Source organism: Colobus angolensis, unplaced genomic scaffold (assembly GCF_000951035.1).
Source record: "Colobus angolensis palliatus isolate OR3802 unplaced genomic scaffold, Cang.pa_1.0 Scaffold279, whole genome shotgun sequence".
In the NCBI taxonomy this organism is placed as follows: domain Eukaryota; kingdom Metazoa; phylum Chordata; class Mammalia; order Primates; family Cercopithecidae; genus Colobus; species Colobus angolensis.
Genome location: NW_012116032.1, coordinates 856,386 through 881,695, shown reverse-complemented (window position 1 = coordinate 881,695; position 25,310 = coordinate 856,386). Strand labels below are relative to the sequence as shown.

At 39.6% G+C, this 25,310-nt stretch overlaps 1 protein-coding gene across 3 annotated transcripts in view; it reads right to left on the bottom strand.

Moving 5' to 3' along the window:
* The window catches only part of ALPK1 (alpha-kinase 1), a 129,324-nt gene that overhangs the window by 47,445 nt on the left and 56,569 nt on the right, over positions 1 to 25,310 (bottom strand). The window contains exons 3-4 of one of the 3 annotated variants that reach the window (XM_011948359.1): positions 17,132 to 17,352; positions 12,484 to 12,638 (exon numbers count right to left, since the gene is read on the bottom strand). In XM_011948359.1, the coding sequence (XP_011803749.1) occupies positions 12,484 to 12,638; positions 17,132 to 17,252 (276 nt within the window). In that variant the 5' untranslated portion in view covers positions 17,253 to 17,352. The remainder of the gene's footprint in view (positions 1 to 12,483; positions 12,639 to 17,131; positions 17,353 to 25,310) is intronic. The other 2 variants (XM_011948360.1, XM_011948361.1) reach the window with 2 other exon arrangements.

The following is a 25,310-nucleotide window of genomic DNA, read 5'->3' as shown; positions in this document are numbered from 1 at the left end:
AAAAACCTCCAGGCAAAGTTCCTTAGAGAATGGCCAAATATGGAGCTTAGACATTTTTCTTTTATGAAAGGCTTTTGTGTCAGCCTGTTCTGTGATGACAAGTGGCTGACCACAGTACGCTATGCAACAGGTATTCTGAAAAATATCTTTCAAATATTGAAAAATATCTTTCAAATAATGAGGGTTGGAAGTATTTTCTTCATTGTGATTTAGGTACTAAAAATATCACATATTTTAAAACACACAAATGGGAATTTTTTTTCTTTCTTTCCTAAGGAAACATGACAACTAAGAAAATTTTAACCCATTTAAAAAAATGTTCCAAATGGAGAGTTTGAATGGATTTTTGGCATCCTTTGTTAAAAAAAGTATCCTCTGATTAACTTGCAGAAACATGCAATTGACATTAGGGAACGCAGAAATTTGCTAGCAGCATTTCAGCAAATGATGTCTCATAATTGGTAGATGCATTGAAATGTGAGTGATGTGAATTTGTAATCATAGCTGACCATTTCTATTTGGATCTACACATCTTTGACACATAAATTTTCAACTGTGACAGTCACTAAAACCAAATATTAAAATAAACTGTACTAGCTACATCTTCAACGCAGAGGACTAATTCAAGATTTTTAAAACTGAACACAGTATGTTACAGTATGTTACAATCTTAACATGAACAAAAAAGTTATCATGCCAATATTGCACTTTAAAATTTATTTTAAAGTATTCATTTAATCTTTGTCTCATTCTTCTTAAATTTCTATTCCACTGAAATCTATATACATAGTAATGCACAGTACATGCATATCATTAAATAAATAAATGTATAATGTGGTGCTTATGTAAAAGTTTTTACTGATGAGATGAGCAATAAAAATGTTTTAAAGACAATTGATTCAAATGAATAGATTCATTCATGGGATAATAGTAAACTTCTTTTGTGCTGTACGAATATGTCCAATAAAAGAAAGTACTGATTCAAAATCTATGAATTTGCTGAGCTTAAAAAGGCTTGGGTTTTGCCCTTGTGAGTGAGATAATCTTGTTTCATGAAGCAGGCAGGTGATTACACATGATGAAAGGGTGGGAGAAGGAAATCCAGGGCATATCCCTGCTGAAGTATACTTGGTGACATGGCTTGGAAATATCTCTCAAGCTCTCTGAGCCAGTCATCTTATCTGTAAGATGAGTATAACAAATTTCACTTTGCAGGGCCGTCATCAAGATTATATGCTGTGAAGAATATATCACATTGAAAAGTATAAAATTGCTGGTGTTTGACGTTTGTTGCATACAAAGGTGACACTTTCATATGGTTCAACCTCATATAAACACTGTCAGATATATGGAGATAATATTATTTCAGCTCCTCATTTACTTAACATACAAGATTTGGGAGGTGATGTTTCTCTTATTTGCTGCCGGAAAGAATGAACACATCCCTAGGATTTATTTTCTGAAGATCATCACTTTCTTTCATCTGCCCAACACTTGAACCTGTTCGTTTTCTGCTAGTATTTTGAGCTGGGTTGCTCAGCCCACTTGTCTTAGTCAAATCAACTACTCCAGGACTTGGCTCAGTCTTCAGGCCTCATTATGGGGAGACATGAAATTCATGCCATAGATTTAGCCTCATCAAAGGGATAACTTGCATGCCTGATTCTGTGGCAACCAAAGTTTCTTGGTAGAATTTTAAGGACAAGCCACCATTTTAATTTATCTTTCATTGAAACTTGAAAGTACTATATTAAAAGGGCAGTTTTTGGCAGAGTTTTAGAGCAGGGTTTAAATCCTTGGTGATTTTAATCAGACTCTACCTTAAAGTCTGAAAATACATAGGCCTTGGGGCTAATATTTTCCTCCAAAGCTCCATTCTCTTGGCAACTAATTTTCACTTATTAAATAAAATATATTTTTGAAGCATCTAAACCTTTTATGTGGCTTCTTTTCAAAACAAGAAATTCAAGTTTTAAATGTTGATTATTGAAAATTATACAATTTTGGTTTTAATTAATTCTGCTCAGAATAAAATAGTCAAATCACACGAACAGAAAGAGGCAGAGGGGCAGGTTATGGGGCAGCAGAGAGAAAAGAAGTACAACAAGGACAAGGCTGCTCCAGCCCTATGACAGCCTGCCTAGCCAGGCAGTCATGTAGATTCAGGGAGAAAACACCACATTTAGGAGTAGGAAACCCGGCTCTGGTGATCCCATCATTTCCACTGGCTGTGTGACTTAGTGAGCCTCTTCTCATTCTCTCTAGATTTCAGTTTCCCCACCTACCCAACAACGGGCTTGAAATAGAGGACCTCTGAATTTCTCTCCAGCTTTGATGTTCTATCATTTGATGGAGAAATAACTTGTACTCAATACCAATTATATACACAGTATATATATTTCACACATGTACGTGTGTGTGCACACCAGGCTAAAATGATCTAAAAAATATAACAGAAGGATAATGATACTCAGCTTATAGCAGGACACCAAATGGGAAGAGAAAAGGTTTGGAAAGAATAACATTGCATTTTAAATTCTTACTTTACTCAGTGAAAAGATGCAGTACTTGAGTCACTTAATTAATGACTTTAGCCTCCCCATTGTTAAGATGTGTGCATTTCAGTATTTGTACTTGCTCTTAGAAAAGTAGTGAGAAGTTTTCGAACATTTGACCTTGTCTAGATTTAAGGACAACTGTTTAATAATCCTTCTTCTTTCTCTCTCTCTCTTCCCTTCCTTTATTATAATGGTAAGCAATGTTTGTTGTAAAGAATCAAAGAAGTATAAAGAACAAAAGTAACTAGTATTCTCACCACTTTGATGAAAGTGTTCACCCAAATTTATTTAGAAGATTTTCTTGTTGAGGATTAGTATTAGGTACTTCTGTAAGATCTACATGGTTGTCTTGTTTGTGTTTTATTTTCTTTTAATTAGTGGAGATTTTTCCCAACTCCCCCTCCCCCACACCTCCTGCACCAAATTTAAGTATGAAGGAACGCCAGCCTGCTATTTTGGAAAGATGCTTCAGTTGCATTGTGGAGAGAAGCTAGCAGGCCATGGTAGACTCTCTGCCAATATATTTCTGGGTCTTCTCCTTCTGGGCACATGGTGGGATTGTATTTCTCTGACTTTGTGAAAAGAAGTGTGACCACATGGCTTCTCTTGACCAATGGTCACATCTGTTGGATTAATTGCATTTAAAACCCAGTGTACAATTTCTTATTTCTGCTCTCCCCTGCAATGGCAACCAGTCATATCCTAGATGTTAGGTGTCTCATCAATCTGGGCTCCTGAGGAGACTGACATAAAGCAGAGCCTCCCACTGATCTCAGATGGACATGTAGCAAGAGGACAGAATAAACCTTCTTTGCTTTCAGCCCCTGAGTGTTTGTTTCTTTGTTTGCTTTTAAATCTGTCTGCAGCATGACCTTCCTGTTCTTACAGATACAGGGAATGTGACTAGAGTTAGGGAGAGGAGTTGGATATAATTTAGGAAAGAGGGCCAGGTGTAGTGGTTCACGCCTGCAATCCCAGTACTTTGGAGGCCTAGGCAGGTGGATCACTTGGGCTCAGGAGTTTGAGACCAGCCCAGGAAACATGGTTCTGGGAAACTCATCTCTACAAAAAAATAAAAAAATTAGCCAGGCATGGTGACATGCACTTGTAGTCCCAGCTACTTGGGAGGCTGAAGTGGGAGGTTGGCTTGAGCCTGAGAAACAGAGGTTGCAGTGAGCCAAAATTGTACCACTGCACTGCGCTGCAGCCTGGGCAACAGAGACATACTCTGTCTCAAATAAATGAAATTACTTTTAATTGCAAGAACCACAATTACATTTTCACTAACCTAATAATAATAATATTCCAAGAAAGAGATGATATGCTCTGAACCAGAATAGTTACAGTAGGATTAGGGAAAGGAAGATGTATTTGAGAGACATCTCAGAGGAAAATTATTAGGATTTGGTAACAAATGAGATATGAGGGTTGGGGGGAAGATAAAGCCAAGGTCTTGATTTGGGGAACTGGGGGTTTATAGTGCCATTTACCAATATGGTGATCACTGGGGGTGGATAAAGTTTGGTTAGTGGAGGGAGAAGTTGAGAGATGATGAGTTCAGTTTTGAACCTATTGAACTTGAGATATCTAGGACATCCAAATGGAATAATTGAGTGGGCTCTTGACTGTACTGTGTACCACAAACTGATGAAGTGGGAAGAGTGATATGTTTTTCCCAATCTTTTTTATCTAGTTATGTTTAAGAATAAAATAGCTTAGTAGATACTAGAGCCTATTCTTTTCCTTTTAGAAACATTTTTGTTGAAATATTCCATTGAACAAATTCTGCTTTTTCCTGTGGACTGGGGTTTATTTTGCCTTCTGTTCTATAGAGGCACAGGCTTACATACTTACATTCATTGAAAGTATGCATCTTAAGTGTCAGGGATATAATGGTGAACACAGATAAGGCCTGGTCCTCATGGAGCTTGTAGCTAGCAGAAGAGAGAGACAGGAATAAAAGAAACCCCACAAACAAATGTAAACCGCAACTTTGAAAAGGTGGTACCTCATAGCCAAGCCTATACTGGAGAATTTTGATTTAGTCCCAGAGATCAGGGCAGGCTTCCCTGAAGAACTGAGACATGAGCTGAGAAGGGAGAGATAAACAGAAATTAATCAGGCAAAGGAGGGAGGGAAGAATGTCTTGGGAATGGAGAGCAGCTATGTGCATGGAAGAATCCCGGTAAGAGTGTGGACTGAAAGGAGGCCATGAGATGGAGATGGTGCAGCAGGGGCAGCCGAGGGAAGGGCTGTGCCTGGCTGGGCCTGTGGGCTTTTTTTCAGAGTTTTGCATTCCTAGGCATATTGGGGTGACAGGTGTAGTTTGCACAAACACCTCTGTGCATGAAGAAGAGATGTGGAGGAGTGAAGCGGGGTGGATGTGGGAGGCTTTTCAGGAAGCAGTGGCAGGAGCCCAGGTGAGATATAGCTGCAGCTGCAATAGGAGTAGTGATGGGGTGGAGGGGAACTGAGGAGAGATTTAGAAAATAAGACCTGCTAAGCTTGGTGATGGAGTGGATATGTCAGTCAAGGGAGAGGAAGGTGACAAGAATGACCTTGAAGTTCCCAGCTTATGCTACTGGACCCTGAAAGGGGAACTTATTTGAAAACAGGGAAGAGAAGGGCCATGAGTTTCAGATGTCTGTGAGACATCCAGGAAGCACATGCCAGCTTTTCCTCCCGTGCTGTCTCAGGCAAAGGCATCACTGCCCTGCACATCACGAGACTGAAATCTTATACTCAGTGCCCACTCACCCCGTCTGTCCAACAGGTCACCACATGCTCTTGTGCCTTTGACAAGTAGCTTAGCTCCCTTCCTCATACTCCATTCTTCTGACCTGCTATCTTATCTAGGGGACCTAAACAAAATACTATTGTTGCAGCCTCAGAGACACCAGACACTTGGCTGGAGCAAGGTTCTTTCTGAGACAAACTTTCATTTTCAGATCATGGCAAGATCCAGAGGTTCCAGAATTAGTCAGGGCAAGAGTAGGAGCAATCAGGCCCCTGGCCACCGCTGTGACCAACCACTGGTATCTCAACATCTTAAAAGCCAGCACAGGCTGGGCGTGGTGACTCAGGCCTGTAATCCCAGCACTTTGGGAGGCTGAGGTGGGCGGATCATGAGGTCAGGAGATCGAGACCATCTTGGCCAACATGGTATAACCTTGTCTCTACTGAAAATACAAAAAATGGTCGGGCGTGGTGGTGTGTGCCTGTAGTCCCAGCTACTCAGGAGGCTGACACAGGAGAACTGCTTGAATCCAGGAGGTGGAGGCTGCAGTGAGCCAAGATCACGCCACTGCACTCCACCCTGGGCAAGAGAGTGAGACTCTGTCTTAAAACAAAACAAAACAAAACAAAAAGCCTGCATGACCCTCCTCGTGTGCCCTTTAATGGAAAGAACAGAGCTGTCCATAGAGAGATGGGGAGTTCAAATTGTGACTTTGAAAAACCACTTCTCCGAGCATTAATTTTCTTAACTGTGAAAAGGGAATTATAGCACTTCTCTTTAAGGGTTGTTGTCATAGCTGAAAGAACATAGATTGAGCAACTGCCGCATATTAGGAGGTCAATGCATAGGAAGAACCATTCCAATAAGCCGGACTTTGACAAGGATTGCCCTCTCTCTTCGTTCTTGTAGTTTTCCAGGACATGAACTGGGTCTTCTCTTTCTTCTGCACTTCTCTCAGTGTTCTATCAAATGTCTGGCACATGCTGACACCCACTAAAGTTTGTTGAATGAATGAATGCAGAGTTTATCTTCACTTTGTGGTGTTTTTTTTTTTTTCTTTTTTTTTTTTTGCATCCTGATGAAAAGGATTTCTGCTATGAAAGCCCCAAAGCAAGTAAGATGAAAAATGCTGAAAGAATCATAATCCAAACAGCACCTGTTACTGCTTTTGAATCCTCTATTACTAATATAAAAACCGGCACCCGGAATAAATGTTTTAAAATTAGTTTTAAGGAAATCTTTTAACCAAGAGCTTATTCATGGAGGGAAGTTTATTACTTCCAAACTTTCTTTAACTTGATATTTCATTTCTTAATAAATTCATACTTTGGTTTCTTTTGCTAAAGTTTCTCCTCCATCCCCTGAGCTCACAAGTTAATCACACTAGGCATTTTTAAAGCATTTTCTGCAATCTTGCAATGACCAACTCTTATATTTATTCATGTTTATTTATGTTTTAAATCTCACCCCTCTAACATCTTAAGTCGTTCACAAATAAAAATATCAACAAGTCAAAGGCACCAAGATAATACGAAAAGACATATTAGAAAAAATATTCTGACCACGCAGCCATAAAAAAGAATGAGAGCATGTTTTTTGCAGGAATATAGTTGGAGCTGGAGGCCATTATCCTTAGCAAAGTAACACAGGAACAGAAAACCAAATACCAAGTGTTCTCACTCTAAGTGGAAGCTAAATGATGAGAGCTCATGGACACTTAGAAGGGAACAACACACACTGGGGTCTGTCAGAAGGTGGATGATGGGAGGAGAGAGAGGATTAGGAAAAATAACTAATGGGTACTAGGCTTAGTACCTGGGTGATAAAATACTCTGTACAACAAACCCCTGTGACACAAGTTTACCTGTGTAACAAACCTGCATGTGTAGCCCTGAACTTAAAATAAAAGTTAAAAAATTTCTTGGGACTAAACTGATCAAACTTTATTCATCCACAGGGGTTTTCCACAAAATAGCATAAGGAAACAACTAAACATTTATTATTATTACTATTATTATTATTGTGTCTCTTCAAATCTCTCCAAGGCACCACAGATACTTTCCAAAAATATTTACAACATCAGGGCTGTCAGATTACTCATTTTTCATGGTTGTAGAGTTGAAAAGAACATGGAAAAAAGAATATCCTCCTTCTGAGCCTGCTTCACGTCCTCAGACTGTGCTTTTAGTGCCAACCTAAAAAAATCATCTTGCATCTCCATAAGTGGGCACCAGAGTAAATCCAGGGCTGACTGACAGCAGGCCCCTTCCTCCACAGAAATAGGCCAGTCTTCCTTCACCACCAGGACCCCCAAACCTGTGCAGGCAATGTCCAAACTCAGGGCTATCACACAGCTCTTGGCCTTGCAGCCCAATCTGTTCCCACTTGCAAATCCAAACACACCCTTTATTCTACGTTTTGAAAGCTTTACTTTCATAGTTTCTTTTAATTCACTAGACATTTTTTGTTGTTGTTTAGAAGAGTGAAAACTACAGAAAGAAAAACTCCCAAGGTGTCATCCACGTTGAGTCCTTCCCCCGCACCTCAGCAGCAAGTTAGCATTCCATGGGTTTTCCTAGCTAGCACTCCACCGCCATGGCCCAAAGCTGAGCTAAACAGAAGCTAACGCTAAATGCCTTCAATACTTTTTGAAAAATCCATCAAAGGTTTTGCTGAATGATATTTATAAGGGCCTTACTGTTCTCTTTCACAGACTGAAATGCCCTTCTCCGACACTTGAAAAAAGTTGCTCATGCTTTTCATCTTTCCCTCTCAGAGTGTAAACATTGTTTTGAGTGAAAAGAGCTGAAGGAGTGCTTACTTTCCCTTGAAATTTTATTTTTAAATAAGAGAGGGAGAAAATCCTTTTTCTGACTAATACTAATAATACAGGTCAAAGTGTCAGGCGATATACAATTAAATGGAAAACAAAAAAGGTTCCCCCTCTCTTTCCCACAGTACAATGGCCCTGGAATATAAATTACCAATGAAGATGAAATAATACTTCAAAGCCTATAGGGCAGGGCAGCTCTGTGTTTACAAAGTATTTTCTACGGCACGATGAGACATTAAAGATGACGGTAACCCATGGACTTGAGGGTATTGCTGAATAGACCGAAACTAGCATGAGGTAGGATTTTAGGTCCCCGTAGCCTGTGACCCCGTGATATGCTTTGTTTTACAAGGGCAGCTGCAGTTATCAACAGATGTTTCAGCAATAAATAATTGGTATCATCTCGGAAAAGACCCATCTACCTAGGGAGAGGGCATAATACCAAAAACACTGCCCAGCTATTACAGCCACATTAATCTCCCATCTCTTCACGTTTCTCGGGGAGCCTACTGCAGGTGTTTTTTCTGGGAGAGCGCGGACAAACTCTCTCAAGTCAGCAAGCTTTGTGTGGAGTGTAAAGGAGGTTGGCCCCTGCCATAAATTTCTGTCTGTGGCCACACACCAAAGGAAAAGGAATTGGAGAGTCAGGGAGGAGGGGAGGAGAGCAGTGGGGAGGGAGGAAATGGGAACACAGTGGAGACCAGAAAGCAAAACACAAAACATGTATCATTTTTCTTGGTTAAATTCAGCCCGAGAGAATAACACTATAAATGACTCTTAATTTTACCAACTCATGAACTGTGGAAAACAGTTGTTTGTGACTTGCCTTTTTCTTAAGCATTCTGTGCTCAACTTCGATCTGTTATTTGTGGAATTAAAGACACAGTGGTTATGCTCTGAGTACAATGCTAATTTGAAAAACAGAGGGGAAACATTTTATGGGAAGAATTCATTTCAAGGTAAAAAAAAATCACAGAAAGTTTATATTTAGGAATAAACTATAATAAGAGAGAAAACATGAAAAGACAAACTCAGTAATCTTTAACTATTTTTTATGTGAGAATGGAATTTCACAATTAATCAGTTATGAAAATATGACCATCCAGCTCTGATAAACTCTAATATTGAAATCGACCTGATTGGGATACAGTGAAACAAAGACAAATCATGGAATTTATTCAAACTATTTTTAATAATCTAAGATTTTAAAAATAGATTTTAGGAGCGCCTGACTCACAGGGTGCTATGGTTCTCCGTATTTACAAAACAGAGTGGTTTAGCAATTGTGCACTTGGAGTCCGGCACAACAGGAGAACATCCTAAAAGTCATTAGGAGGTGTGGTTGCTTAATTTATAGCTTGCTGGGCAGGCTAAAGAAAATGATGCTCAGAGTTCAAAAACCTGTCAGATTAAATACATTAGAGACTAAAGAAGGCCTAATAGACAGTGCCCCTTAGAGCTGCCACCGAGTGACCTTGTGAGCTGGGCTCAAACTTCTTAAATTCTCTGTGCTTCTATTTCTCCAGTGGTGAAATTTGTGTAGTACAGAGAGGCATAGCAGGAGGTATCCTAAGTGGGCTCTTAAAACAGTCTACCAACTATGAGCAGCTTCTCTCCCAACTCACATTAAACCCCCAACGCAGCAGGACTGACATTTTTAAATGATGTTTAAAAACATCATTTTCAGTTTGTAAGCTAATATCACTACCAGCTTTGAAGGCAGGGCTCGGGGATCTGGTGATTGCAGGATGGAATGAGGGGAGTAAAACCTCAGATATAGTGATGTGCCACATCTCCAGCATTCAGCCTATGTTCAAAAGTCAGAGAAACCTGCTAAGCCCAAAGGTCAAAGCAGGAGTCACTCCCTCTTGCGAGGCCATTTTGCTCTCGCCTTCCTTGGAAGGTTTGTAAAGTTCTTTTATGCCACTAGGCTAATTCCACAAGGGATCTCCAAGCAAGTAAAGTGACCATCAGCCTTTGCAGGAGGGCTCCAGTCTAAACAACAGTTCCCAGAATTGATGAAAAAGAGATTTTTTTATTGGGCTGGTCTCCTACAGCCTTCTCACTGGATTCTCCTTACTCCTTACCTTGCCCCTCTCCACTATATCCTCGTTCACGCTCTCTGCCTTTCCCCCTTGCTCGCCACTCTACTCTTCCCTGCCAGCAGTGGCTCTCAAACTTTAGCATCAGAATCATCTGGAGGGCTCGTCTAATGCTGATTGCTGGACTCCCACTCCCAGGGTTTGATTCAGTAAGGGTTTTTGATTTGAGCCCAAGAATTTGAATTTCTGACCAGTTTTCAGGTGATGCTAATCTATTGTCGGGAGGTCTCACACTCGCACTCATAGCCACTGCTTTAGAGCTGCACTGTCCCATAAAATGGCAGCCCTGACCACACGTGACTATTTACATAGAAATGAGTAAAAAATAGCTAAAATAAAAATTCAGTTCTTTGGTCTCGTTCACCACAAATTTAAGTGCTTGAGAGCCATCTGTGGCTAGCGGCTACCATATTGAACAGCACAGTTGTAGAACATTTCCATCATCAATGCAGAAAGTGTCACTGGACGGCCTACAGCTTACTTCGGATACAATAAGCAAACCTCATGGCTTCTACCTATGTTTTCAAGCTCTTCACTTGGTGCTTCCTGATGGAGAGTTGGAGCTCGATGAAGGAGAAGGCTGTAAGTCACAATTTCACCACTTACTGGTCTGTTCCCCTGAGCAAATTAATCTCTCTGCACCTTAATTTCCTATTTCGTAAAAGAGGGATGATAATGGTAATACAGGAGATCCCCAATTTACAATGGTTCAAATTGTGATTTTGTTACTTTACGATGGTGTGAAAGCAATATACATTTAGGAGACTACAACCATTCTGTTTTTCACTTGCAGCACAGTATTCACTAAATTACACAAAATATTCAATACTTTATTACAAAATAGGCTTTATATTAGACGGTTTTCCCCAACTGTGCACTAATGTAAGTGTTCTGAGCTTGCTTAAGGTAGGCTAAGCAAAGCTATGATGTTTAGTAGGTTAGGTTTAATAAATGCATTTTTAATGTATAATATGTTTGACTTATTATATTTCCAACTTATGATGGATTTATTGGGGGCAACTCCATCGTAAGTCAAAGAGCATCTGAATCATTCTCAGGCTATCGAGAATTAAATGAGACGATGCATATGCAAGCACTTTGTAAACTCTATAATGATAGTTAAGTTATAGTTATTATTTTATTCTACTTTTCCACTAATACTGACCACATTTATTTAAAACCCTTGGCTCACCATTGTGTTCTCCTTAACTATTGACTTTCCTTTGCTTGCAATTCCCAGTCTGCTTAACCTGTTTTGTTTGTTTTTTCGGAGGATGAGAGAGGTGGGGTTTTACTGTTTCTATTAAGTCTCTAAAGATGCTCTTGTGTATCTAATGTGTCTACAGATCAGGGGATCTTTCTTAGATTTTTGCTTGAATGGGCAAAGACAATGTCTATATATTTATTTTGGGATGACTCAAAAATACAATCTTATGTAAACCAATAAAGTAAAAATTTTAGGATATTATCATGCTTCTAATGCCCAATCTCCAGACAAATTTTTTATTTGAGAAAAGATAAACTAGCAAACTTTCTTCCTTGACAATCATCTGAGATAATGTGGGTAAAAAGCAATGCTATCAAAGAGGAAAATGGTTCTCCCTATGTCATCCCCAGAACCACAGCCTGAATCCCGAGCTGCAATCCGAGTTCCTGTGCTACTCCTCAGGCTCTCTCCTATCTGTCATAGAGGTACCAGTTCAATTAATTTCCAATAAATGAGTTGAGAAATAAGCATGTCAATGACTTTGACTTGATACTTCCTGAACAGCCTTAATCTTGAGGATGTAAGAAAGTCAACAGGACCCTAGGTGGGGCTCAGGGAAGGAATATGCCAGACTTTAATAGCTTAGACAGCAAGTCACACTGATGAAACAAGGGCACATTTATTTTCTTAAGCTACCCAACTTTTAGAAAGTAGCATTTCAAAATTAAAATGCCGTGAGGAATGGTGAAATCAAATCTGCTTCTTTGGCCCACCAAGGATATGTAAATATTTCAAGATGACAGGGTTCATGTTAGACCCACTGACCACTCTTCACTTTTACTGGATTTGGCTTTACAACACAAGATCTTATGGGCAAGCAATGCTTTTCAAACAGCTATTTCCCCCACATTAGTCAATCTGGCAGAGCTCACCATAAGGGTAGGGGGCTGTCTTGTGCTTCAAAGAAATTTAATCTATTAGACCACTTAGAGTCTAAATGCCTCACTTGGGGATATCAGAGGAACAGGTGGTGTGGCTCTTCCTACCAGTAACTGCTGCAACCTGGCGCCAATCACATCCTTCAGGTTTGTTTTGTCCTCTGGGCCTACGGCTTGTTTGTACTGCCACTTTTCAGGTACGAAGGGCCACTTCATTTCCTTTGCCTCCTGGATCAGGGTCCTTAACTCGCTGGAGAGTGAAGCTGAAAAGGTCAGAGTTCAGGTAAGGAAATTGCAGTCAAAGAAAAGGCTGTTGAGCTACCGATGTTATGATGAAGCACCTCAGTGGCAAAAAAAAAAAAAAAAAAAAAGAGAGAGAAACCTTTTCCCTGCCTCTTGCTGGCTGGTCTAAGTTGTTGGTTCTGACTCAAAGAACAACAGTGAGGAGCTATCTGTCAGGGGTGGCCCTGGCCTACTTTGCCCTACAGGTAAATTGGGGTAGTCAGGCATTAAGAAAGGTTTTTAGCAGGAAGTAAAGCACTTTAGTGACTATCTCTGCATGAAGAGTCAGAGAAAGGAATGAAGGAAATATTATTTTCCCTGTAAAATGAGAAAGGGACTGAAATGGAATGGCCTTTTGGGCTTGTGGCAGGTGGGTGATGCAGTGTTAATTTGTACAACTTCTTTTTGCTTCTCTAAGACTTCACTTTCTCATCCCTTCGATATGGATACATTTAAATACAGACAATAACTACAAAAAACACAAATGAGGTTTGAAATGGTATAAATTAATTGTGAAATGGCCCTGTTTCACATTAGTAGATATATTGAATATCTTAATGGGCACCAAATCTACTTATAGCGGTCCATAATCTCTGATACAAACTTCGGAAATCCAAACAGCTTTGGCAACTGGAAATTTTTCTTAAGTTTGGCACCCGAAACAGACTTGAATTGACTAGAGGTTATTTATAGTCCTAGTTAAGGACTCAGTGAGATTGATCAAACGTTTTGCTGCAAAATTTTTTGTGTTTGACTGCACTCCACCTGCTACTGAAGTATGAATGTAATATATGGTACATGCACCGGAAGACCCTCCTAACACTAGAAAAATTCTGAATTCTGAAGTACACATGTGATGCCAGGGTTCTGAAAAAGGATTATGTATATATGACTGTATATATGGCTGCCATATAAATAAAGGACCTGTATATATGACTGCCATATAAATAAAGGACCTGTATATATGACTGCCAGCTATAAATATCTAGGTACTTGTCTTGCAAGCCTCTCATGCTCAACATCCAAAACTGAACTCATCACCTTTTTCTAAATCTACTTTCCCTTATAAATCTCTATTTTAATGTCTGGTACCACCATTTATTAAGTTCCCCAAATTCGAAACCCAGGAGTCAGTCTACACTTTGTGTTCTCTCTTCTTCCCCAAACCTAATTAGTTGTCAAATGCTGTGGTTCCTAAAATCCATTGCCTCCTCTTCCTTGGCAGTAATTCTCGCCTGAATCTTGCTCCATCCAGTTCCTATTGCACATTGTTGATCCTCATTTTTCTAAAAACAAGATGGACCAGTCCATTGCCCTGAATAAAAGTCTTCAGTGGTTTGGCAGATCCTGTTCTGGCTGTTTGGACTGCCTTCCCTCGGTGCCTTGTGACCAAATTCAGGCCCATTGGCTTCAGCACTCAATGCAAACATTGCCACTTCTCCTCAATCCACCATGACCTCACAGTGGAATTGAGTGCCCGTTCTGAGCACTTCCAAACCCAAGGGAGCAGGCTCTTTTCAGCTGTTATCCCACTACTCTGTAACTACTTCTGTCTCTCACTGGACTGCTAGCTCCCTGAAGACAAGCATCATGTCTCATCATTTTTATAAGTCACACCATGATGGGTGAAAGACCAGTATGATTAAAAGACAAGGTTCATCTTCTAACTGGCCCTTTGAAAATATTTTTATATCATCTGTAAAAAAAGACATGGTTCATCTAATATCTATGTGAAACATTTTAAATAGAGCAAAAGAAATACGACAGAAAGAACAACAGAAAAAAAGAGAGAGAAAATCTAACTTGGTCTGTGATTCCTTTTTATGAACCATTTAGCCACCAACTGGGCAAATGTAAGGAAGTTTTCTGGTGGGGAAGGACTGTTTGGCATTGAGGGGATATCACATGGGCCATACCAATGAATGATTCACACTGATTACCAAGGATGGCTTATAGGAATCACACTGAAATTATCACCCCTTATCTCCATTGAGCAGTGCAGGACTACTGAGCATCTACTGTGTGATGCTCCCCCTTGAAAGCAGACCTACAGGATTAGGGATTTATGTGGCCACATTGTGACCCTCTTACAGCCACAGACATAATTTCAACTTCTGAAACTGTTTTCCATATAGTTGTGGAGAACATTTATTCAAGAGCATTTCTAAACAGTCACAGACAGGAGGACCCTTTAGTCCTGTTTACTTAGGACCATCCTGTGTGGTCCTAGGGTCCTTATTAACAATGCTCCTTTTCACTCTCAGAAGTGTCCCAGTTTAGCTAATAAATTATTTAAATTATTTGAACACTGAGTCAATATGAGGAGTCATATGACAACGGAATGTGATTTCTGGGTTCATAGAATTTTATCATACTTTGGACTGAATAGTGTTAATATTTTCAAATTTCTTCATGGTAATGGAAAAGTCTGTTCTTTACAACGAACTCATTTTTGCCTCCTCCACATCACCCTTTCCCCACACTTCACATCAGAATGTCCTGTGGGGCACCCTGAAATAAAATATGCCTCTAAATTATGTTTTTAAAATGTATCTCTGGATTTCAGTTCCTTCTGCATCTCTGGGAAAGTTGCTGGGGTAGTCACCCACGCTGACAAGGACGATTTCTGAGGGAAAATGATGGGGTCGAGAGGAGGAGGGAGAAGAAGAAAAACCTCAGTGTTTGTGTTGCAGGGTCTGCTGGCTTGCCCCGCTGTCATAAGCGACCCTGTACTCATGCCTTTCTCTGGGAGCATATGCGGTGACGACATCCGTGGCGGTACGACCCGCCTGCTGGAGCCGCTCCGCAGCCACCTGTCTAGGAAAGGGATCCGGTGCAGACTGCACTCCATCCGCACGGTGGGCTCGGGGGGACGCGCAGCGCCGCCCTTGGACTGGGCTGATGCTACAGCTGCCAATGGCTCAGCTTAGGAGGCGTCCTTCCCGGTCGGTTTATTGGATTCAACCAGCGCCAGGCAGTCAGCCCCAGACCCAGCAGTGGCTTCCTCTGCCTCTGTGATCACTTACTTCCCCGAGCAGCTTACCTGAAGGGCCATGTCTAATTTAGTGATTTTACAGCCGTGATTTGCCTTATCTGGAACTAAACTGATTACGTCTCCTATTCTGTGGCACTCGGGAAGAAAAAGAAAAGAAAATGCTACTCAATTGGGAGCTCAGAGTCTTCACCAGAGAGAACACAAAGCTTAAAGGAATTTGGGTGGAGGAGACAAAGGATGTGGTGTAGTAAAAGGGAGAGAAAAACTTTAGTGGAAACAACAGCACACAACACACCGCCCCTGGGGAGAACTAGGGCCAGTCATAGAGCATATTATATAGGTGCCAAGTACCTGCCATTCCCTGACAAAGGCTGACATCTGTGAGAGTGATCTCAGGCTGACAGGCACAAGAAGCTAGGAAGCAAAGTCACCCGTTGGTGTATCACAGAAACTGAGGTTGTGAAATGACTGGGTGTAGGGGATTTTTATCTTGAAAGGAGGACAAATGACAGGTTACAAATAATTAAGACTTCCACAGTCCCCTCGTAAAAATGTATGTGCCTAGGTACAAGAACTCAGGAGAAAAGACTCTCCCAGAACCTTTTCCCGTTACATAATGAGCAACAGCAAAAAAACGAGGAGTGTGCATTTTATTTAGGAATCTTGTTTCTGTGAGGAATGTGCTAAAACTACTGAGAAAAATATTAAAAGCATGTAAAAAGGACAGTACTTATGGAAATGGAGGCAAATCTATTGAAATGCTAAAAAGAAATCTAAAAAAAAAAAAAGAAGAAGAAGAAGGTTACCCCTCAAAAATTGGTTAAAGAAGAAACAAGAATTGCTTTAACGTTCTAGACTTTGTAATGGAAACTTCCCAAACAATGACTTATCTAATACTCTGAATGGCACAAACACTAAAATGAGCAAAAAGCCAAATTCTTAAACCCTGATAATGATGCAATCAGTTTTATCGAGATGAGAGAATTTATTTTACAAATGGCATGAGAATATATCATGAGGGGTGTATTGGTGATCAAAAAAGTGAGGTTGGACTGGTGAGATGACATATTTATGGAAACCCTAGAAGTCTATGGAAACTGATGAGGCAAAAAATCCTAGTTTGAAAAAAAGTATGTGCCACCATTCAGAAATTGCTTCAATTTTTTAATAATTGAAATTTACGTGCACCAGCCAACTTGGATCCTTTGTTCTTCTTGAACTAAACTGTTTCTTGTAGCCTCATGTTTACTGAAGCCTAAAATTAGAACTGACAGCAATTCACTGCAACAAAGTGGGCTTCCTCCCCTGCCCGTCCGCCCGCAGCCCATGTCCCATTCATGCCCTAGAAATCCACTCATCTCTCGGTGGTCATCTGCCAAGCGAAGAAAAATAGGGCAGAGATGAGAACGTGTCTTTCAGGAAGGGGAGAGGAGAGTGAACCTGCTGGCTCACCCCTGGTGCCTCCCATCAGAACCTCACCTCTGCAGCGCTGGTCCTCGCTCTTGTCCTCTTCCGACACATCTGGCGCTTCCAACAAGAGCTGGTCCAGCACTTGCTTGCACTCTTGCAGTAGTGCAGCTACCGCTTTTTGATTATTCATGATGATTACGATGAATTGGGTGTCCCTGGGTCTAGGGTGATCAATTACCTAGGAGCAGACATTGATTCTCAATAAAGGAGCCCCTTGAAGGCCGAAGTACCTGGTGAACAAAAGAGAGGGAAAGATGATTAACTGAAGTATCATCAATTATCTGTAAGACTCAAGCAGGGAGGGATAATAGGGCAAACGCAGGAAAATACATGACAGCCCCCAAGGACTTCATTAGAGGAGTGTGTGAAATTACTTCAGGGCCTGGCTAGATGGGCAGCACCTCGAAGGCCTCAGAGTGCAGAAGCGAGACGGGCCTGGTACAGACCCCCGTTATTTATCCACAGTGATGTCAGTGGAATCACATGGGCCAAATGAAATGAATATACTGCATGATTTATTTATCTTCTGCATACTTCACATCAGTGCCTCTGGAGCTCAGTGGCACCACACTCTCTGCTCTCTAAAAGTCTACAGGAAGCATCTGGCTAACAGTTTTAATATCAGGCACTAGTACACGGTAATAACCCACTGCTGATTTCCCCTGTGCAGTATTCTTCATAATATTTAGCATGATATAATTTGGGCCAAGATAGGCAATGACAAATGCCAAATTTAAAGCTCTTCACTGCCAAGAACATTACCAAGTAAAATAGAGGACTGATATCCCAGAAAACCCAATTTCCTAAATCTATCAAATGGATGGATCTGTCATATGGGTCTACTTATATTGTCATTTAACCTATATACAGTTGAGAGATTTCTTATGTAAATATTAGTGTGATTAATGAGCTACTGCTGTCCAGGTAATTTCAAGAATGAAATAACTTACTGTACAAAAACAATGCCTGAAAAATACATAGAAACACATTATTCAATTAACAAATCTTTTTGTCTGTCTTTCTTTTGTTAAAGTATTATATTGTAAACAAAAGACAGGAAGTTATTCTCTCTTAGACATTGCCAGAATAGATATTGGAGCTGCTGTCAGGTTTAGACACTTCTGGAGGGTGTGTAGAATTTTATTACCAAAAGTAAGAGAGTCTGAAAGGGAAGAAAGTAACGGACATATGGATGGCTCTAGTTATTCTGTCTCTGAGCTTATGCATGCAATGAAGTAATCACTGAAAATATTAAAGCAGTGAATTATTGTGTTGGTGTTGGGATTAAATGTGCTCTACTAGCCAATGGTTTCTTAACTAACTTTAAGAAGTTGGCTTTGCATTTGAAATAGCAAGAAAGCCTTTTTCTCTCTCTGATTTTCTATTCTGTGACTTAACAGGAGCAGAAAATGAAAGCTGAGCTAACTGTGTAATCTAAATTTTGTGTTTTTCATACTAACTTGGCAGGTATACTTCGTTATCCTGATATACTTTGTGTTTAAACACACACACACACACACACACACACACATTACACACATACGTTACAGAGCTAGAACTGCCAAAACAACACTTGAGGTTACTACAGGCTTGTTTCTTTTAAAATCCTGATGTATTTGTTGATGAAGAACACAAGCAGAGTGCTCAAATACAAAATTTGTGTTACTTGAAAGGGCATTCACTTAAGTGAGATACTGAAGAATTAGTCACTAAGAGCAAGTCTAACCGTTGGTGTCTCTGTGTCACTTTTTGGTAATTCTTGGAATGTTTCAAACTTTTTCATTATTATTATATCTGTTATGGTGATCTGTGATCAGTGATATTTGATGTTACTATTGTAATTATTTTGGGGCACCACAAACTGTCTGGGAGCCAGCAAAGTTAATCTGTAAATGTTGTGTGTCTTCTGACTGCTCCACTGACCACTCATTGCTCCATCTCTTTCCCTCTCCTCAGGCCTCCCTATTCCCTGAGACACACAAATATTTAAATTAGGTCACTTAATAACCCTACAGCAGCCTCTATGTGTTCAAGTGAAAGGAAGAGTCACACATCTCACATTTAAAATCAAAAGCTAGAAATGTTAAACTGAGAGACAAAGGCATATTGAAAGTCAAGATAGGCCAAAAGATAGGCCTCTTGTGACAAATAGCCAAGTTGTGAATGCAAAAAAAAAAAAAATTCATGAAGAAAAGGAAAAGTGCTGCTCCAGAGAACACATAAGTGGTAAGAAGTGAAACAGCCTTATGGCTGGTATGGAGAAAATTTTAATGGATAGAGGATTAAACCAGTCACAACACTCCCTTAAGCCAAACCCTAATCTAGAACAAGGCCCCAACTCTCTTTAATTCTGTGAAGACTGAGAGAGGTGAGGAAGCTGCAGAAGAAAAGTTGGAAGCTAGAAGAGGTTAGTTCATGAGATTTAAGAAAAAAAGCCATCTCCATAACATAAAAGTGCAAGATGAAGCAGCAAGTGCTGATGTAGAAGCTGCAGCAAATTATATAGAAAAGCCAGTTAAGATAATTGATGCCCAGCCTGGGCAACAGAGGGAGACTCTGTCGCTACAAAAAATAAAAAATTAGCTAGGTGTGGTGGTGCACACCTGTGGTCCTAGTTACTCAGGAGGCTGAGGTAGGAGGATTGCTTGAGGCCAGGAGATCAAGGCTGGAGTAACTGTAACTGCACCACCACACTCCAGCAAGGCTCTGTCTCAAAAAAAGAAAAGGATCACCGACGAAGGTGGCTACACTAAACAACAGATTTTCAATGATGACAAAACAGCCTTGTAGTGGAAGAAGATGCCATCTAGGACTTTCTTATCTAGAGGGAAGGAGTCAATGCCTGGCTTCAAAGGACAGGGTGACTCTCTTGTTAGAGGCTAATGGAGCTGGTGGCTTTACATTGAAGCCAGTATTCATTTACTGCTCTGAAAATCCTAAGGCCCTTAAAAATTATAGTAAACCTACTTTGCCTGTGCTCTGTAAGTGGGACAACTGAGCCTGATGACAGCATATCTGTTTACAACATGGTTTACTGAATATTTTAAGTTCCCTGTTGAGACCTACCTCCCAGAAAAAAATATTTTCTTCAAAATATTACTGCTCATAGACAGTGTACCTGGTCACTCAAGAGCTCTGATTGAGATGTACAAGATTAATGGATTAATGTTCTTATGCCTGCTAATATAACATTCATTCTGCAGCCTATGGGTCCAGAAGTAATTTCCGCTTTTAAGTCCTATAAGAAATTAATTTCATAAGGCTATAGCTTATAGTGATTACAGTTTATATCTTTTATAGTAATTTCTTTGATGGATCTGGGCAAAGCAAATTCTTCTAATGGACCTTCTGAAAAGGATTCACCATTCTAGATACCATTAAGAACATTCATGATTCATGGGAGGGGGGCAAAATATCCACATTAACAGGAATTCAGGAGAAACTGAATCCAACCCTCATAGACAACTTGGGGGTGTTCAAGACTTCAGTGGTGGAAGTAGCTGCAGATGTGGTGGAAATAGCAAGAGAACTAGAAATAGCAAAGCCTAAGATATGACTGCATTGCTGCAATCTCATGATAAAACTTGAATGAATGTGACATTGCTTCTTATATATGGGCAAAGAAGGTGGTTTCTTAAGATGAAATCTACTCCTGGTAAAGATGCTGTGAACATTGTTGAAATGGCAACAAGGCATGTAGAATATTACATAAACTTAGTTGGTAAAGCAGCAGCAGGATTTGAGAGGATTGACTGCAGTTTTGAAAGGAGTTCTACCATGGGTGAATGCTATCAGACAGCATCACATGCTACAGAAAAATCTTTAGGAAAAGGATGACTGAATCCATGTAGCAAACTTCGTTGTTGTCTTAATTTAAGAAATTGCCACAGTCACTCCAGCCTTTACCAGCCTTTAGCAACCATCACACTGATCAGTTAGCAGCCATCAGCATCAAGGCAAAACCCTCTACTAGCAGAATGATTAGGACTTGTTGAAGGCTCAGATAATCATTAGCATTTTTTAGCAATAAAGTATTTCTTAATTAAGTTGGGTACTTTTTTAGACATAATATGATTGTACACTTACTAGACTATAGTACAGCATAAACATAACTTTCATTAATATTATGCACTGGGAAATGAAAACATTCATGTAACTCATTTTTTTTTTAATTTAAAGATTTTTTTTAGAAATGGGTCTCACTATGTTGTCCAAGTCAGACTCAAACTCCTAGGCTCAAGTGGTACTCCCGCCTCAGCCTCCCAAGTAGGATTACAGGTATGCACCACTGCACCTGGCTTTGTGTGACTCACTTTATTGTGATACTCGCTTCTGTGTAGAGGGTTGGAACTAAATCCACAATATCTTCGAGATATACTTGTACAAGTTTAATCTCTTTTCTGTTTAGGATACTTCAAAAAAGTATTTCTGCATGGATTGGGTGTTGAACTAAAAGGTTTCCAATGTCTCTTTTAACTCAAATGTCTATAAGTCACAATGTTTTATGCCACAAGCTGGCGATTGGCCTGCCTACTTAGGAAAAGAACTAAGCAGTAAAGGCTGCTCAGAATTTTATCCTCATACTGCTATTGGAAAGAGTACAGGAGCATATGTTCATTCCTTCTGAGTACTGCAGTGAGCTAATAAAAGAGCTAATTAGTGGACTACAGTGAACAAGAGGCCCTGAAGCAATGATATCCCATTCCCATCATTCCTTGAGAGAGGGAGATATTGGCTAAAATGGGAGGTTAGCATTGAGATTAAAATATACATTTGGTGGTTTAGAAGGCTAAGAACAAATTTTGCTTGGAGTGAGCTGCAGGTAAGTCAGAGACTCATTTTTTTTCAAGTCCAAAATTAAGGCAAAAAGGGGGTTCTCTTTCCCAGCGTTCTTTTGTAGAACTTCATCTAGAAATAGAGGTGTAACAAAGAAATAGGAAGAGCTCATACACAAAGAAATAAAACTGCATTATAATATAATTTTAGTAGCACATCATGCTTTTGTCTAAAGGCTTATGTTTTCTTAGTGCTCTATCATTCCCTTAAGGTAGAAAGTAGCCTTTTGTTGAACTCATAGAAGCAGAGAGTAGAGTGGTGGTTACCAGAGACTGTGGGATGGGGAAATTAAGGAGATGTTGGTCAAAGGATACAAAATTTCAGTTAGACAGGAGGAAAAAGTTCAAGAGATCTATGGGATGTCATGGTGATGATAGTTAAAAACAATATATTATATAAGAGAGTAGATTTTAAGTGTTCTCACCACAAATAATGGTATATGAGATAATGTTAATTAGTTTGATTTAACCATTCTACAATGTATGACCATAAATGTATACAATTTAATCTGTCAATTAAAATAAAATTAAAAAAGAAAGTAGGCCAGGCGCAGTGGCTCACGCCTGTAATCATAGCACTTTGGGAGGCCGAGGCAGGCGGATCACGAGTTCAGGAGCTAGATACCATCCTGGCTATGGTAAAACCCAGTCTCTACTAAAAATACAAAAAATTAGCCAGCTGTGGTGGCTTACACCTGTAGTCCCAGCTACTTGGGAGGCTGAGGCAGGAGAATGGCGTGAACCTGGGAGATGCAGCTTGCAGTGAGCCAAGATCGTGCCACTTCACTCCAGCCTGGGTGACAGGGCAAGACTCTGTCTCAAAAAAAAAAAAAGAAAGTAGTCTTTACGTTGACAAATTAAAGTAAATTTTAATTCCTCTGTTTCTGTAAATGACTTAAGTGGAAACAGCATATAGTAATGAAAAGAGGACCTAGAAATAGGAAACTAATGCTTACAAGAGTGTTCAACAGATATTTGTTGATTAATTCCACTTTATACTGTCATTAACTATTTGTAAGACTTCTGGATCCACTTTTGAGATTGACTTTTCTCATCTGTATTTTTGAGGGAGTTGGTTGGAACAATTGCTAAGATGCTTCTAGCTCATAAATTACATACTCAGCAGCAGTCTAAATAGACTATATGTTGTTTATTGCCAAAGAATATTTGATATTTGTTTATTAAGAAATTCCCTAGCTCTTTTGAGAACCCTTACATATCGTTTTTTATGTATGTATATTTTTGTGTGGTTAGAAATATTGGCTTGAATTTTAGAAGTTGATTACTAAATTACTTATTTGATTTGGTTTCTTCACTTGCAACACCAATTCCTGATGTACAAGATCATAAATCTCTTCCTTTTGTCTAAGTGATGTGAAAGAGAGATAGGGCATGCAGTTGTATGAAGGCAAACAACAGGACTTGACCTAATCACTTGAGTAAAGCTAGGGCAGATCAAGGGAGGCTTCTTTGAGAATGTGATGCCTGAGTCAAGCTTTCAAAGAGTGATAGGGCTTAATGAAGTTAAAATGATGGGGAATGTAGAAGGAACTAGAGAGGGAATGAAAGATGGACAGGTTGGCTGAACTAGAGATAAAAGGAGAAAGTTGATATGAGGTGAGACTGGGGAGGTAAATAGGGGCCGTGCGGGCCTGTGTGTGCCTGGTAAAAAATTGTACCTTTACCCTAAAAGTGCTAGGAAACTCTTAGGGTAGCAGGAGGACCCTGGCCAGATTTGCGTTTGGAAAAAATCACTCTGTTTTAGCTGTAGTGTGTAGTTCGGGGTGGGGGTTTGCAGGGAGGTAACTGCAGGCAGATCAGTTAGGTATTATTGCAAAAATTCATGTGAAAAGTATCAGGACTTTAGACCAGAGCGATAGTATTACAGATGTAGAAAACTGGACAGAATTGAGAGCTGTTTGGGGAATAAATGCAATATTGGCATTGGATGGATATGAATGCTATTAAGAATGAGTACCAGTTTCTCCTTCACCATAGCCCAAAACTGAATGGACAGTGTTACCATGTTTTGAGACAAGGAGCGTAGAAGAGATCTTCTAGAAAAAGACATAAATACACCTCCTATTCTGTATTTCTACCTATAAAGATAAGTTAGATAAATCTCACCATCCACAATAAAAAATCATATTTTAGCCGAGACAACATTTCTAAAAAGGAAGAAGAGATTTCCAAGGTAATTCATGTTTAGTACTTGCAATTCCCCAGAAATGTACTGAAGATATTCTTTACACTTTTTGAAAGTTGCAGCATTTTCCCTTTTCTCTGTAGAATTCAGAGGAGACAATAGGAAGAAAATACTGTAACATGAGAAACGCTTTGGAATCCAACCATCTGTCCAGACTTGTATGGTTCATTGTTAGGCATAACAGAGGCTGGAGCCTAGGAACTTTCCTTCAGGCAACAGTCCTGCTGGAAATTTTGGTCAACTTCATTTATAAAAGAATCATTTTCAATCTCAACACATACCAGTTTTTCCTTCCCTGAACTGTGGCATTCTGTGAGCTGTATATTGTTTTTACATTTAAATAATGGGAGTTTCCCAATATGTTTGGTAATCAATGAATTACTTTTTCTCTTTTAATATCCCTCCCTTGTACTTTTTTTCCTTAAAAATCAAATAGAAAGGGTCCAGGAAATGCAATCAGACATACAAACAGATACTTTTGGAATAAATACCCAACAAAGTTAGAATGATACACCTTAAGGCACATGTGCACACTCACAGCTAAGTGGTCATGTGTTTATACATTCTGTGTGTGATATTGATATATAAATTCTTCAGTTCTATTGGTAACTTAGAATTTAGTTGAGTGGCTGAGTTATGGGATAATTGACAAATGAGCTATTATAAAAAGTAACCAAACCAGTGGATTATTCAAAGCTCCATTTCTTTTAGCATCTGTGTTTGAATCTTTTTCACTGGACAATTAGTACCCCATTAGGGAATATGTCGAGGAAAATGGCTTAAAAGATATTCCATTGTCTACTGGTTGCCACTGCTATTATAACCCACTAGCCAACTAGTCAGAATCCCCAAGCTAGAAGATGTGGAGGAGAGTAAAGAAATATTAGCGATGATTTTTACTGTCAAGGAATTTACAATATAATTAGAAGGATAAGATGCAAATATATTAAAAAGTAAACTAGATAAATATGCAGGGTATATAATACACAATTGTACTCTGCAAGCACAATTTAAATTAACTGTGTTGGAATTTAATTAATCCTTGTTTAGATTCATAAGCAAGCCCACAGAGCTTATTTAATTCATATGTACATGAATAATTATTCTAAAACAACTTTTGTTTTCTTTTCTTTTTGAGATTGAGTCT